The sequence below is a fragment of the Saccopteryx bilineata genome, chromosome 1 (assembly GCF_036850765.1).
Source record: "Saccopteryx bilineata isolate mSacBil1 chromosome 1, mSacBil1_pri_phased_curated, whole genome shotgun sequence".
NCBI classification, from domain to species: Eukaryota; Metazoa; Chordata; class Mammalia; order Chiroptera; family Emballonuridae; genus Saccopteryx; species Saccopteryx bilineata.
This window is the reverse complement of record NC_089490.1, coordinates 22,339,448-22,355,634: the sequence shown is the minus strand read 5'-3', so window position 1 is coordinate 22,355,634 and position 16,187 is coordinate 22,339,448. Positions and strand designations below refer to the sequence as shown.

At 38.2% G+C, this 16,187-nt stretch overlaps 1 protein-coding gene across 10 annotated transcripts in view; it reads left to right on the top strand.

Moving 5' to 3' along the window:
- SUPT3H (SPT3 homolog, SAGA and STAGA complex component) overlaps nt 1-16,187 on the top strand; it is a 454,300-nt gene that overhangs the window by 352,354 nt on the left and 85,759 nt on the right. For all 10 annotated transcript variants that reach the window (XM_066251706.1, XM_066251714.1, XM_066251733.1 and 7 more), the window contains 4 exons: nt 2,574-2,649; nt 8,289-8,401; nt 9,188-9,295; nt 13,053-13,220. In XM_066251706.1, coding sequence (XP_066107803.1) covers nt 2,574-2,649; nt 8,289-8,401; nt 9,188-9,295; nt 13,053-13,220 — 465 coding nt within the window. The remainder of the gene's footprint in view (nt 1-2,573; nt 2,650-8,288; nt 8,402-9,187; nt 9,296-13,052; nt 13,221-16,187) is intronic.

Genomic DNA, 16,187 nt, shown 5'->3' with positions numbered 1-16,187 from the left:
CAAATTTTCTTTTTCTGAACCTCAACTTCCTTATCTTTAAAATGAGAGGGGTTGGAGCAGACGAGCTTTGAGCCGCCGTCTGGCTGTCGTGTGCCGTCATTTTGTACTGCCTGTAAACCTCTGCTGCCGAGTCAACGGCTCTGCACTGTTCGCTGTGTCCTGGGCACTTGGTAAGTGGTTTTGTGTGTACCCTTCGGCCAGCTTCCTGGGGCTCCTGAGATTGAAGGTAACTGCTTAGGTGATAGAGGAACTGAAATCAAACTAAGCCCTAGCTCATAGCTCAGCTGGTGAGAGCGTTGTCCTGAAGCACAGAGGTTGCTAGTTCGATCCCTAGTCAGGGCACATACAGGAATAGATCGATGTTCCTGTCGCTCCCTCTCTCTCTTCCCCTTCCTCCCTCACTAAAATCAATAAGTAAAAATTAAAAAAGAAAGAAAACTAAGATACTTAATGAAGAAAAGAGAATAGACCCTGAAGACAGTGTCTAAAAGGATTGAAGCTAGCTGTAGTAATTTAGAGGCCTGTAGTGTCTTTTAAATGTAGTCAAATGATAAGCTTTGCAGTGCAGACTCTTCCAACTGGCCACACACCACAATTAAAGCTGCAGCCTGACAAACTTCACCTCTTAGGTTAAGTGTTTCTAACTATCCTTTCAGGAACTCCTTATTGCAGGAACATCCACTATCTAAGCATATATAAAAAGTCAAATCTTGGTAGAAAGAAAGGTCAGTCTTCAGAATCCCATTAGGAACTCTGTGTTTTCGTAGTTATGGACGCCCTTGCTGTCTCAGGCATGCTGGGAGGAGGCTGGCTGGCTGGGGAGCGGCGACGAGGACCGGTAGGGGTGCTAGCTGCCCCAGGACTGGCTGCCGCGTGCTGATGGCCACCTGCCCTTCATGTGGACTGAAATGGCAGCATTGGTTCAGTCCATGACTGTTTTATTGTTTATTTATCTGTGTCCGAGAGCTTCTAGGAGCTAGACATTCAAACCTGAGAGTTTTCTGCTATCCTCAAACCCAGACAGATAGACACATACACATGATACAGTGTTACCAGTCTTAGAAGTTTTACTTAAGTACATTAGTAACTGATTTGCTATTTTCAAAACACAAATTCTCCCATCTTTCCTGTTTTCTATTAGCAAAAACTATAATAGTTGTGCTAAATACATTTTTAAAGGACAAAAATAAATCATGTATTCACACATAAAAATAATACCTCTAAGTACATAAAATTTCACTTAGTGATGTACCCTTAAGGACCATGATGTCTCGTATTCACACAAAAGAGGATATATATGCACATAAATAAGTCTGTATGTATATGATATACATAATGTATGTGTGTGTGCAGATTAACTTGCACATGCTCAAAGGGTACTTGAACTGTTAAGTAAACAGAAGTCTGGGTTTGTGTCAGTGCATATCTGTGTTTGTAAGTATATCTGAGGGAGATTAGAGGGGAAAGAAGGGAGAGAGGGAGAGGGAGAAGGAGGATAAGAAGGGGGAAAATCCTCTGGTCTCAGAAGGGACTATAGTACCTCCCACCAGCCCATCTGTATCTTTTTCTGTGTTGGGCTGAAACTAGTGTACCATTATTCATTCCATCAACTGATTTAGCATGGAAATCAAGTTAATCACTCTCTCAAATCAAACAAAATGAAAAACAGAATAACTTTAGTTTAAAAAATGTAATAATATTCACAGACGTCATAAGTGGTACTTATGTACTCCAACAACTGTGATGAAGAAAACTTGCTAAAAGTCCTTCCAAAGCAGAAAAAAATTAAAATCTCAGGGAATTTTTTTCCTTTACTGGCCAGAAATTCATTCCAAGAAGTACCAGCCTGTCTCATTTCGAAATGCTTCCCTTGCCAAGGAAGCGGAAGCGGTCGTATTCTTTCCCACCAAACTGTGGGTGAATTATAATTATCCTACCTCGTGTGGGACAATGAAGAAGCAAACATCTGCTATACGGAATCAGAAACCCACGGACGAAGCTATACCAAACTGTGAATCATACCTGGACTCAGATGAAAGAATGTGTGTTGTGTTTACCTTTTTCTTTATTTTCTTTGCAATTAAAAATATGAGTTTGTTAGTTCTGGCTCCGTGTTCTAACTGAAGGGAAATATATGAATCCCATTTGTTGACTCCTATTTAATATTTAAAAATCCCAGCTTTAGGGCAAATGGACAGTAATCATTAATAGCAATTTTTCTATTTGATTTGTTATTGTCTCCTCCCAGTTTTGTTTAAAAAAAAAAAGATGGTACAATTAAAGTTTAGAAGTGTACAGTCTGAAAATTGAGAGCCTTTTGCATTTTCTTCTGCTGTAATGTCAATAACAGAAGAGTGGAAAATGGTATGTTAAACTTTATTTCCAAAAGAAACAAGCTTCAAAACTACTGTTCTTAACAATTTTATATATCATGGTGTTTTTGGTAATACCAATCTGTTCACCTAGAGTAAAGAAAGGAAAATGGAACTTCAACTCTAAGTTTAGCTGTGACAACATATATAATAGTCTACTTGCTTTAAAAATATTTTTGTACCTTTTTTTTTATCTATTAGAGAGCAGAAAGACAGACTCGAATTATGGATTCAGCTCAATATTCAGAATTCTCTGAAAGTCGACAATTAAGTTTCTGTAAGTAAGCATTCAACTTTGCTTCATTATATGTTTAAGAGATTATGTGTTACAGATATAGTAAAGTATGACACAATCTCCGTTCCTGAGAAATTGGTGAATTTAATATCTGCATAGTTATAACTGCTCCAGAAACAGCCTCTGCATTGTTGGGGAGCCTGTAAAAGATTTCACCCCACTTGACTGTTTTGCAATTAATAACAGTAAGAGGTTTTAAAGGGTGTGAGTAATACACAGAGAGCCATGTTAATTACTCACATAACTTTTAGTCAGAAAATTTCTATTTTTCTTAATATTCCCATTTTAATTTTTTTTCCATTTCTTAGTCATATTTACATTAGTATTGCTGATTGTACTACTTGACCCACAATGGACTTTTTTGGTACAATCATGACATTTAAAAGCCATGAATACATATTAATAAATACCAAATTTTCTGTTTGTTTGCGCATATTCCTATTACCACAGGGGAAAGTATCGATACTGTCTTCCATCCTGGTCTGTAACTGGAAGCCAAATTCATCAGTCTGTGTTCTTGGGACACGAATGACCTCGTGCTAAAATGAGCGCTGTCCCGTCACTGCTCACGGGCTCACTGAAAGAGCTGTAAGGTTCATGATAAACAGTGGGCTCAATTGTGTAGCAACACATCGTCCCAGCTACGGTTCAGTGGTGACTGAGACGCGCAGGGTAAAGGTCAGAGACTAAGTGTGAGGAGGAGTCCACTTACAAATCTGACAAAGCAGCGCGTGACCCCGGTCTGAGGGATTACACGCACAATGGTGTCTTTAAACGAAAAGCTGTTAGGCGGTCACAATAACAACGTATTTGATTTGGAACAAGAAAATGCGAGCCTCATTTATAGATCATAAAGTGCAAATAAATGACACATTTCAAATAGCACCACATGTAAATGTCAGCAAAATATAGGAAAACATGTTTTGGAAGATTTTTTTTCCTAACTAAATATACTTTGCAGTCTGACTAACAATCTGGCATCATACATCTGTGAAGCATTAAGTAAATGACACTTCAGATCATGGCAATTTCGGCAAATGAGAGGTTTTTGTATTGTAATTTTTAGGTTTAAAAATGGCATTCAAGTCTTTTATAAGTATAAATCTCCAGTTTATAAAGTAACATTTAGTGCTATTGAACTATTTTTTAAAATCATATTTTAAATTTAATTCATTTAAAGGAACAGACGTGCTATTTTACAGTAAAACATATAGTCACTGAGGTGTTCTAATATACCTTTTGTTTGAAAGTCAGATTTTTAATAACTCCCTTTTTTATTTGTAGCAATAACAAACTGTAGCAGATTAAAAATTAATGTGTTCCCTTCTTTATAAAATAATTGGATAAACAGCCTACTGTATTATGCTTAATTTTTTTGTCTTTAAAAAGAGGGATCGGCACATTTAAAGATACTTTTTTATGTGGCACCCATGGATGCTTCATTATGAAACCTTAGTTGGAGATTCTGTTTTATGTCCCAAAACGCTGTGGTTGGGAATGCGTAATCCAGGTGGGCCAGCCAATCCAGACCTGGTACCCACCCTGGCAGAGGAGAGGGTTCTTCTCATTCCCCACCGTCTGATAAATTACCAGGACATATATGTGATAAATAAGTCTTCTTAAATAGTTGATCATAGCATTCACTAATCGGGACTACGGGTGCATTTAAAAATAATAAATCTGTAACTCTCTAGGCTAAGGGTAAGCAGTGGAATTGGGGCACTAGTCACATTCACCAGTCTTTTGTTTTATATTTATAAAAGTCAATCATTACCCTTAAAGTCTTTTAAATTATTATTAATTACAAAGCTTTAATTTAGTAAATCTTTTTCCACTTCTTCCCTTTCAACCTTTGTTTAATGTGTGGGTTTTGAAAACAAATATATATGTTTTCTTTTTAGTATTTTATTATACATCTGGTTTTATATATGCTGTCTTATTTTGTGTTTTAAATTTACTGTGCCTTTTTATTTGCTTCTCTTCCTTTTCTCTGTTCTATTGAATTGATTATCTTCATTTCATTTTTTTCAACCAGTTTGTATATTACATATTCCATCTTTATTATTTTAGTTGCTATCCTTAATTTGTTAACATATGTCCCTGACTTGAATTTTTTTAAATTGATAAGAATGTGAACTTGCCTTCTCTGCTGAATTTGTTTTTCCCAAGGCTTTGTAAGTAGTTAAAACACTCATTTTTGTCTTAAAATGGTTTTATAGTCATTTTTTTTAGTTGGGTAGAAAATTGTAGACTTGTAGTTATTTGTAAAAACATGTTCCCACTGTCTTTTAGCCTCTGTTGTTGGTAAGAATTCTGCTATCTTCTTGTCCTATATGTTTCCTGTGAGAGGAATAAAGAGAGTGAAGACATACTGGATGCAGGCCCTGTGGTGTGTCTGGGAGAAGGAACAGACTGGCTGGCACTCGTAGCCGACCAAGGAGGATGGATGGATAGATAGATAGTAAAGAGAGAGAGAGAAAGAAAAGAGAAGAGAGAGAAAGAGAAGAAAGAGAGAGAGAGAGAAAGAGAGAGGAAGGGAGGAAGGAAGGAAGGAAGGAAGGAAGGAAGGAAGGAAGGAAGGAAGGAAGGAAGGAAGGAAGGAAGGAAGGAAGGAAGGAAAGAGAGAGAGGGAGGGAGGGAGGGAGGAAGGGAAGGAGGGAGGGAGGGAAGAAAGAACTTCTACTCTGAAAGGTCTAAGGGGAAATCATGCCCTCTTAGGGAGACTATTCACAACTCAAAGAACAGTGATTTTGAAGATATCGAAGTTGTAGAATTTCTTCAAGAAGGGACTAAGCGTGACAGAGCTTCTAAGGGAAGTCTCAGGTATGGAAAGACTAGTGGGAGGAAAGAGCTAGAAATAATAGAACCAGATGCAGGGAAGAGAGGATGGAGAATTGGGAGAAACTCGAATTTTTCCAGTGATCATTGATGAGAAAGATTTTTTTAAATGTATGAGAATTAACCTTAAATTTTAGGTAAAATTATTATTTAAAGTTATTTTAATTCTAGTATGAGCTAAAAACCCAGGTAGTATGAGAAAGCTAATAATCCTAAGAACATTTTTTATTCAATTTATTGGGATGACATTGGTTAATAAAATTATATGAGTTTCAGGTGCACAATTCTACATTACATCATCTGAATATTGCATTATGTGTTCACCACCCCAAGTCGAGTCCCCTCCATCACCATCTGTCCCCCTCTGCCCTCCTCCACCTCCCCTCACCCCCTTTCCTCTTGCTGTCTCCACACGGTCTATAGTTAATCCTAAGAACTTCTGACTTTAGTTCAGGACTATTTAAATTGTTGATCAGTGTCCGGGATTACCTTCTCCCCTGATATATAGAGAAGAGGGGTAAAGAAGAAGGAACACGTTCATTCTGATGCCCCATCGCTTCTTGATGAAAACACACTACCATGACTAGGGGCGTCTGTGCCTCTTTTCTGGGACCAAAAAAGTACCCTGAAAGGGTCCATCTCTGAAGCAGCCCTCTCCAGGTGACAGGGAGAGAATTAACTCAGGGAATCTTGACCTGTCGCTGGAATATCAGTAACCCCAGTGGGTTTATGGGACCTCTGGGCCTCTTTTTGATGTATAAAAAAGTTTGGACTCTGCCCTTCTATTAAAGAAATATCTTTCATTTCTTTGCTTGTTCATTCTTCCATTCACTTCTCCTAGAAATATTTATTGTGAGGCTGCTGATGCCAGCCACTGTTCTGGGTGTTGGGGATACAGTGGTAGACACATGGTTCTTGTCCGTGTATTCTCAGCACTTAAAATCTAGCGAGAAAGTTACTACTTCTGTTGCTTAGGTGAAGAAATCTGATGGAATACTAAGAACTAACCTTTCTCTCACTTTTAAAATAAATTGTTTAGAGCATAGTCACAAAATATCTGTTTCTGTGTTCCTAACAATCTGTCAAAGGGAGAAATGAATGAGGTACATTTTATTGATCTTGCCAAATTGCTGCCTGTTAACTTTGACTTCAGAAGTATTCCACAGATGTTAAACAAGTGTTTGTGAGCTGTTGCAGCTTACTAGTTAGATGGAATGTTGCCTGTCAGAGAGTATTTGGAAGATTGGTTACTTTAGGGAGATAGCTTTAAGGGGGATTATCATAATTCTGCCACAGTTGACAACTTTGGATATGTGCTTCGATAGCACGACTTAAGGTCTTCTGTGATTTATTTAAAAGAAAACTCTTCTGTATGTGGAATCCATGAAGACTGTATCTATGAGGATCAAAACATCATGCTTTGAGTTACTGTTAAGTGTTTTATAGACCTGTGGGACCAGATTAATCAAAAGAATAATCAGTGGGTTTGTGTTTTCTTTAGATGATTATGTTATAGACATGATAAAATCTTCGCTATCAATCTTTTCCCTCAAGTTTGCTATTTGAATTAGTAATATCTAATGAAGGCCCTATGCCTAGTTAAACTCTGCCTAGCAATGTGGCAGTTTAGAGATATTTAATGGAAGCTTCCCTATCTACTTGTATCGTTAGATGTGGAGAGAGACATGATGCATGGTGTTTGTCCACAGAGAACTTACAGTATGGTTTGAGAAGTTATGTAAGCAGACATGAATGGTTATCTGATGATACAAGTGTTCAGAAAATGCCTAGAGTGGGGAGGTATACCTTTGGCCTCTATGGGCAGGATCTTTATGAATGAAAAGTGATGGGAGGGTGTCCTGTGGAGGGAAGAGAACAGGGGTGAACGCAAAGACGACTACACTCAAGGCCAGGTGACATTTTAATAGGGAATAATACACTGCTCACAAAAATTAGGGGATTAGGGACCATGCAGAGACTTCAGTACATTCAGTCTTTTGTATAGCTCATTTTCACCAATGAAATAAAAGTTGGTTTTGCATCTCATTTGCATAATCAAACAACTTTCTTTGACTTGTCATTTGCTTTTCTGATGTTCTTGTTTAATAAAAAAAATCAAATGCTGCTTTTTTTATCGCTTCATATTTATTTTGAAATATCCCCTATTGTGTGCAGTATCTAAAGGCAGGTTGGAGTTCATCTGAATGGTTTTGAGAGTCAGCTTTAAGAATGTGGACATCTTTGTAACCAGGAAAATGTAACCACAGGATTAGGTTAGGCCAGGTATCGGTTTGTTCTAAATTTGTGACTTTAAGCCTATTCTAATAGAGACACATTTTGAAAGGTATTATAATTTCTGTACTTTCCTTTTTTTATCACAGATTTGTTTTGTTTTTCTTGCAGGGTATCTTTTTCCCCCCCAAAAAAGAATAAATTAAAGTTACAGCAAGCAAGTAACCCTTTTGACTTTTGTTCAACATAAATTCTGGTCTGGGTTAACTTAAAACTTATTCTGACACAGTGGGGAAAGTGCTAATCATTAAGTGGCTTAGTATGCTCTGTTATGTAGCATGGATACAACATAAAGGGCCCAAATGCTTAAGAGATTTCTTGGGGCTAGAATATCTAGACTAATAAAGCTTCAAAAACACTTCATTTTGTACACATTATCTTTCAAATGCAATTTTCAGGAGACATATTTTTCTTTTTGTGATAGTAATTTGCAATATTAAAACCCTTCAAAAATTACTAACTTTTCTACACCTGTTTCTTTTCATGGCTAGCCAAAAAAGCCTCCAAATTCCGGGACTGGTTGGACTGCAGCAGTATGGAGATAAAACCCAATGTTATCGCTATGGAGATTTTAGCATATTTAGCCTATGAAACTGTGGCACAGGTAAGAATTCTAATGTCATAGCAGCCTATACATGGCTGCTGTCTCCTTACCCCTTGCCTGTAACAAGTCTGTTCCACCTGCTGTTCTACCAGGAATCAGAACAGCCGTGAGTTTTCTCCTATGCCAGCATCACCGTTTTCAAAGATTCAGTTCAGTTATGTTTCTTTGCATCCTCAGTTCTGCTGGGTGTTAGGGTAAAACACCCAGCAGATTGTTCATTGCAATTTTTCTAACCAGAAATGAAACCCTATGTACTTTTTCTCAACATTGAATTCTAAGTACACATCTGCTTTCTTTAGAGATTATTTTTGATCTTCAACTGCTACTTTTCTAGATATGTTCATTCTACTTGAATGGATGCAGAGAACGGAGTCTAGAACCTGTGCCCTCCAACAGTTTCTCAGAGTTCAGTCCTCAGAGCACAGTCATCACCTCTGCTTGGTTCTGGTTTAAAATGTAAATTCCTAGATTACATTCCAGAGCAGGCCCACTGAATTCGAATACCAGGGCTTGGAGCCCAGAAATCTGCATTTTAAAGTGATTCTTTAGTGATTATGAAATAAAGTTTGAGAACCACCCCTCTGGGAGGTGAGGATGTGTTATTTCTGTTCGTGGGTCGGTCTGTTTGCCCGTCAGTGAAAGCACACGCTCATGTCCACAGTGCAGATCCTTCGGCAGACAGTGTTATCATTAATTTGGAGTGGATTTTTTTAGTTTTGCCACGTCAGTGACATAGATGATTATTTCCAGCTATGTGACTTGATTTTCATTGCTCTGATCTCCTAGTTGGTGGATCTGGCTCTTCTTGTGAGGCAGGACATGGTGACCAAGCCTGGAGACCCGTTCAGCCACGCCATCTCGGCAGCCTTCCTGCAGTATCACGGCTCCACCGAGGTGAGTATCAAAACATCTGCCCGACAGGTCTGAGCGTCTTTTTCTCATGAAGAGTATTGATGTTCCTGGTTCTTCAGAAAAGATGATGTAGGAATGTATGGCCTTTAGTCAAAGAGTCTTCATACAGTTAGCATTCAAACAGATATTGAGAACCTACTATGTGCCTGGCCCTAACAATCCACTTAACAGTTATTTTTATTTTTTTTAACTTTTTCTCATCTTAGTTAGTTTCCTAGGCCCTTCAATGAAAGAGGAATATCACAGGGCACTTCTCATTTCCCTGGGAGATGAACAACTTGTTTTGAAAATTGGATAACAGCGATAGAAGTTATTTATTTATTTGTGCCTCAAAAATGAGACATTTATTATTCAGATCATAATGATTTCTGATAGTTAATGATAATTTTACATTCTTATGGATCCATCTGTAGATGTGATTTAAAGAAGCATGGCTCCGTTTATCCTTTGTGTATAGATTGGCCCTGTCATTGGAAAGTTCACACTGCTTCTAATCCAATTTACGCTGCTGAAGTCCCCACCTCTGGGAACCCTACAAAGACTAGAATCTTCTTGCCAACAATTTAAATATAAGAAATATTCCCTGTAAACTGTATGTGCCTAAAAACCAGAAACGTAATATCATTTATTGAATGAATTTTCTAATATTTGACCTTTTTTCCTAACATAAACAGTTCCATAGAATTCAGGATATAACCACAGAGAAGGCAATATGGAGACTAGGTTAAATAACATCTACGTGTATAATTGTGACATGAGCTGTAGATAAAGTTGGGTGAAATGTATAACCTAAAAATGGATAAGTTGCCTGACCTGTGGTGGTGCAGTGGATAAAATGTCGACCTGGAAATGCTGAGGTTGCCGGTTCGAAACCCTGGGTTTGCCTGGTCAAGGCACATATGGGAGTTGATGCTTCCAGCTCCTCCCCCGCCTTCTCTCTCTCTGTCTCTCCTCTCTCTCTCTCTCTCTCTCTCTCTCTCTCTCTCCCTCTCCTTTCTAAAATGAATAAATAAAAAATAAATAAATAAAAAATTAAAAATAAATAAAAATAAAAATGGATAAGCCCCTTTGAGAATTTGATCAAAACTATTTGCCCTTTTCCCATAAATATACTGCATAAAATTTCAGGGTGTTCAAAGACCCTCTGAAACCATTCTATGGATCTAAGTGATCTGTGATCCCTATGGACTCCAAGTTTAAATAACTCTGCCCTAGGATGCTCAGTAAATCTATAAAGATATATGCCTACATAGCATGTTATTACGAGCTAAAATTTTGACCTCTTTTTATGCTCCTTAAAGGATCAGATTGACTTAGAATCCAAGTAGGAATTAAAATGTTTATGCCTATTAGAAATCCATTTTACTTGGAAAAGGTCATACATCATTATCAGTCAGCATACTTTAAAGGTCCCTAAAGATTACCCAGTTGATTAAACACTATTTGTTTATGTTACAAACCCAAATTATGATGTCAGAGAACACCTTTTAAAATGTCTTTGCTACATGTTCACTTTATGAATATGTGTATAAGTATGCTTTTCATTGACATCAGACAAGTTTGTTGTAACATTTCTAATTGAAGAAATGTACAGTGAGCATAACAAGCCTAGTTTTCTCTTAACATTCAAGGGATTGCTTGCATGGCTAGGAAAACTCTTCATTCCCCCTTTTCTTGGTTCTCCAGGGTGGCCAAGCCGCCCTGGGCAACTGCTCAGCGACCACAGCTGCTGTTCCCAGCTACCAAGCAGTTAAGAAAAATGGCTGATGTGTGCTGAGTTTTCGGGCGCTTTGGGAGGTGGGAGCAGGAGTGTCAGAAAGCATCCTGACCGAATATGTTAGTGCAAGCCTCAAGCTTTCCCTGGCCTGCCAAACACCCCTCCTCCTATGCCCATGGTAGTCAAACTGAATATTCATGGGGACTGGGTTAGTGAGGTCCGTCACTGTCTCGCCAAACACAAAGAGAATGGCCACCCCAAAGTAGGAGTCTTACTCCTCACCATTACACAGCAGCAGCCAGCCTCAAGGGCCTGCTTTAAGGACTGTCCCAACTGGGGTGCAGAGGGGAACTCGGGAGACTGATAGGATCTCTACTCAGGGAGGTAAAACAAACAGGGAAGTAAATGAGCATGCAAACAGACGGTTCAAGATACCATATACTGATTTCCAAATGAGTGGTGCGGACAGTGCGCGAAAGTAAACGCACTTCCTGATTACAATCACAGAAGACTTCAAAGAGGAAGCTGGGTGTTGAAGGAGAGAGAGGACTTTGATGGGGCAGTGAAAGAGGGGGAATAGTCTGGGCTTCAGAGGCAGCATCAGTGCGATTGTACAAGGAAAAGAAACTGTGATTAAAACAGTCAAGTGAAGGATTCATTGAACGGGGTAGTAGAAAGTCAGATTAGAAAATTAAGGCCGTAGACACTTAGTCATTAAGGAAGGGCTGAAGGTTTCTTGGCTAAAAGGTCATGAGTTCAAAAGAGTTTTCTTAAGAAGACGCAGGGGAGACGCTGTGTGCAGTGGATTGGAATTGGAAATTTAAGGCACAGAGGTAACACAAGATGCATTCTCTTTTCTTAAGTATTAACTGTGTAAAGAACTGAGCTAGTTAAGCTTGGCTTTCTCACATTAAATTAGCAAGTTTAATATTAATTCAAGTGAAATTTCTAGGTTATTTTTCTAACATACGGATTATGCACAGGAAACAACGATCTTTAGGAACGATCTTGTTTTTCCTAAGAACAACTCATGTCAGATTAGCTTTATCCTTCCTGTTGGATAATGTTTCTAGGCAAGCAGATCAAACAAATACTCTTGAAACCAATATCTGTATTTCAGCAAAACATTTTACAAAGTTTAGCATAATTTTTTTAATTATAGAGAAGTGTAAGCCAGTAGATAGTATGGTTAGTATGGTTGATAGGATGACATAAATTATTAATACCATATGTGAAAAAGACAGAGACTTTTATTTGCCTGTAAATTTCTTAGAGCCAATAGTGGGATGTTCCAGGAAGGACACTTTCTTTGTTCTGTTTCAGGGTTTAGGCACTATCTTACAGGCTGGACGCTGGCGCAGTGGAGCATGTCTAGAGGAGGGTGAACAGGGAGGGAGGAACCTAAAAACACGTAGCAGTGGTTGAAGTAACCGGAGAGGTTTGACTGTAGAAAAGGCTGTGGAATATAACAGTCTTCAAGTATTTGAAGTGCTTCCACATGGAAGAGAGACTAGATTTACAGTCATAGCCAACGAAACCATGCAGATATGAAGGGTTTTCTGAAGGAAGGAAGGGACTCAATGTGCGAGGAGCTCGAGTCATCCACGGTGACCCTGCGACGCTGAGCTTGCGTTCCTGGGAGAAGGCTGACCACCAGTGATTCAAAAATGTCTGGGTGGCACCCAGTTTGGGAGGGAAAGTTTAGAGGTTCTTTTTGAAACATGTAAGTTTGAAATGCTAATAATCCTTCCAAGTAGTAATGTCTATGGGAGCTACAGAAATTTTGGAAGCTGTATCTGAGGACTCCTGATTCATATCTAAGTGATTAGACAAATTAAAAATTAACATATTTAGACCTTTAGGGGCAAGATGGGGGCATCATTTCTATGAACTAGATAATAATAAATTGTGTTTCTATATTTGTAAGCTTCAAATAGTATCAAATTCGTGAGATACTAAACAAAATGAACTTTTCATAGAAGTCTTGGTCACTTGGTTTCAAAGTCACATGTCTTTGGGCAGGGGCTTAGCATGAAGTTCTACCCAGACTCTCCCGAGAACACACCTCCTCCTACACCAGCAATGCCACCATCGGGGTCACAGCACGCAGGAAAAACCACCGCAGGACCCCTAGGGAACGGAAATGCTGGACAAGACTCCGCTAAAACCAAGCAAAGGAAGAGAAAAAAGGTCAGTGATATAGATTTTTTTTCAGCGTGAAGAAAGCTTTTTTGAGTTTCAGAGATAGGGAAAATGTGCTCTTTTTTTCTCATAATTCAGATTTTTTTTAGAAGCACCCAGTTTATACTTAATGACTTCTACTCAAATTTTTACAGCTCTCTGCTGGGTAAAGCAAACTATTGAATATTTTAATATTTTATTTTACAATTTTCAAACATACAAAAGTTAAGAGACTTGTAGAATAAACACCATATATCTACCATCTAGATTCTACAGTTAACATTTTACTATATTTACTGTGTTAACAATATATTTACATTCACTGTATCTATGCATCATATTGTTTCTTTATCCAACAGTTCAGTGTTTTTGAACGTGGCAGAGAACGGGGCAGAGACATCAGTGCCCTTCATGCCTAAGTGCTCCATTCTGTATAATTTGTGTATGGCTCTTTGCTTTAAAGGTAAATTTTATATATAGACTTATTAACCTGCTAGGTTATGAAGTAATGCTTATGAAGTAAGTTGCATCCTATCCATTTGTAGAAATGAATGTAAATATTTGAACTATATTTGGAATCTCAAGTAAGTTTTCCAGTGGAAACTCAAGGGGAAATGAAAAGAGAGATACATCAAGGAGGTCAATATCCTGCACCGGAAGTGGGGTGGGAAGTCCCTCCTGTGCATTCCTGTGTTCCTCTATTATCTCTCCTTTCTTTCTGCAAATGAATTTATTTCTCCATGGCCATTGAAGATTCGGCTGTTCCTCTACTTTCCCAATAATTGTGGCTTTGGTATAGAACATTTGGTCCAAATCTGTCAGAACCTTCGCATAGCAATCAAACAGGGTTTGAGAAAACGGAGGTAGGAAGCGTAGGCGAGGAGCTCCCTGCGACTGCTGTTTGTGTGGTATGAAGACAAGGATGTGGGCCCAGCTGCATCCTATTCTCTGTGCCAGAAAGATGAAGTTCACTGAAATAAACATAAAAAGACTTGATTGACTTTGTGAAAAATTTCTTTAGATTTTCCGTTTTGGCCAATTTCAGATTTGCCTACTGAAGCAACTGCAAACATTAGCATGCAGTTACCATGTGCACGTCCACACTTCTGTTGATTTTCTCACTGGGTTTTTTGGAAGGGAACCTTTAAGTATACATTGTTGTATTCCCAATATTATTTCCATCTCAACTAATATCTTCACATTTCTGTCACCAGAGGCAGATTAAGGTCAGTGGAGGCCCAGGGTGCAGAAGAAAATATTGGGCCCCTTGAAAAAAAGAGAGAGATGGAAAATAAAAATACATGTTAACCATATTTTTAAATAAATAAAAAATATTATGTACTATTCATGTTAAAATTGCGCATACAAAGCCAAACTTGGTGTTCTTAGAAAAAATGTAAAGTTGGGGTTTTGCGGAGCCCTTCAGAAGTCGGGGCCCGGGCGCACCTGCTGTTAAACCCGCCTCTGTCACCTTCAGGCCCTCAGCAAGGTGCTTACAGTCTGTTCAAATTTAAAATTCATACCACGTTTAGAATTTCAAGTTTGCAGTCACTGTTACATTGTTGCAATATTATTCAAATTGTCTCAGAAGAACTAGCATCACATTTATATATCTGTTATCTAATATTGTTTTTAAAATCTTGCACCTGCTATAAACACATGGGAAGACTATTAGGTTAGAAAAATTCATGTTTCCTATTCTGATTGTGCCCACATTTTAGGATATTCTTTACATTTGCAAAACTGAAACCCACATATTTAACAAAATATTGAGTCCTATTGTCTACAGTTGCCAAAATCTCTGTGGGAACTAAACTGTTTCCTTAAGTACAAGCTACTTGGTGAAGTTCTTTGTAAGTCAGTTCCTCTTGCTCTTGGCTGCATTCTTACTCCATTGTTGTATTCCTCTATTTTATTTTTATTTATGTCTCTTCATCCAAAAACTGATACTGAGTATAGAAGCTCAAGTTCTACGTATTTCCTGGATTTGAGTATTGTCCCTCTGCTTGTCCCTGCTGGCTTGTACTGAATTACAGTTCTTGCAGTTTGAACTCTCCTCTGTGATACAAGAAGTTATATAGAAATTTCTGTTGCCCCTGGATCTCTTACAAATGCCTGTACCTGTCCTGACTCTTTTCTTTCCAACTTAAAAGTTTTTGGCAAGGTAAAAGTGTGTTGTCCCTTGTTCAGCCTTCCCGTTGCCAGGGTAATCCAAAGTTTAAGAGGACCTGGAATCTCAGATAGTTGCCTCTGATTCTTTCCCCATCTATATGGTGGACCAGATCTTTTGTTACACTTGAGACCTTAAGTCTTACAAAGGAGAAACACAATCTCAGGAGCAAATGAAAGGTTAGTACTGCTATTACTAATACTTCTGTCTCTCACTGACCACGAAGACTGATATATAATCTGGCCAGGCAAGTGTCTTTCTCTTCATCGTTTTCTATCTAGCTCTCCCAGATCTTTATACTTAGAGAAGATTTCTTTTCAGATGAAAGTGGGCCATCCTTTGGCCAAGCGTATATAATGTAGTTAATTTCTTTTCAGTTCAAAGTTTAATTACAATGTTAATTGTTAAGATTGTAGCTCTATATAACTAGGAAAAGCTTTTCTTTAAAGAAGTTAACAGTAGAAAGGGATTTAAGAAGAAGACAAAAGAGAATTACTGAATTCAAGGGTTGATACATTATTAAATCTGGAAAGAATACAAAATATCATCAGTTCTAAATTTCCCAACTCTCCCCCGTTTTTATAGATGAGAGAGTGACAATAAGGGACGTGCTCCAGGTTACGATGATAAAAATCAGAACACGGCTATACAGCGGATCTCATGGCCTCTAGCACACAAAGATTGTGTAATAGAGGCTCTATTATTTTATGTAGAATGAATTGTACCATGTTATTACCATAGCTGAAGTTTCCAGTGCCTAAAAATAAAAATATAGCAAACATGTTAAATGTAGAAAGATGTGGGTG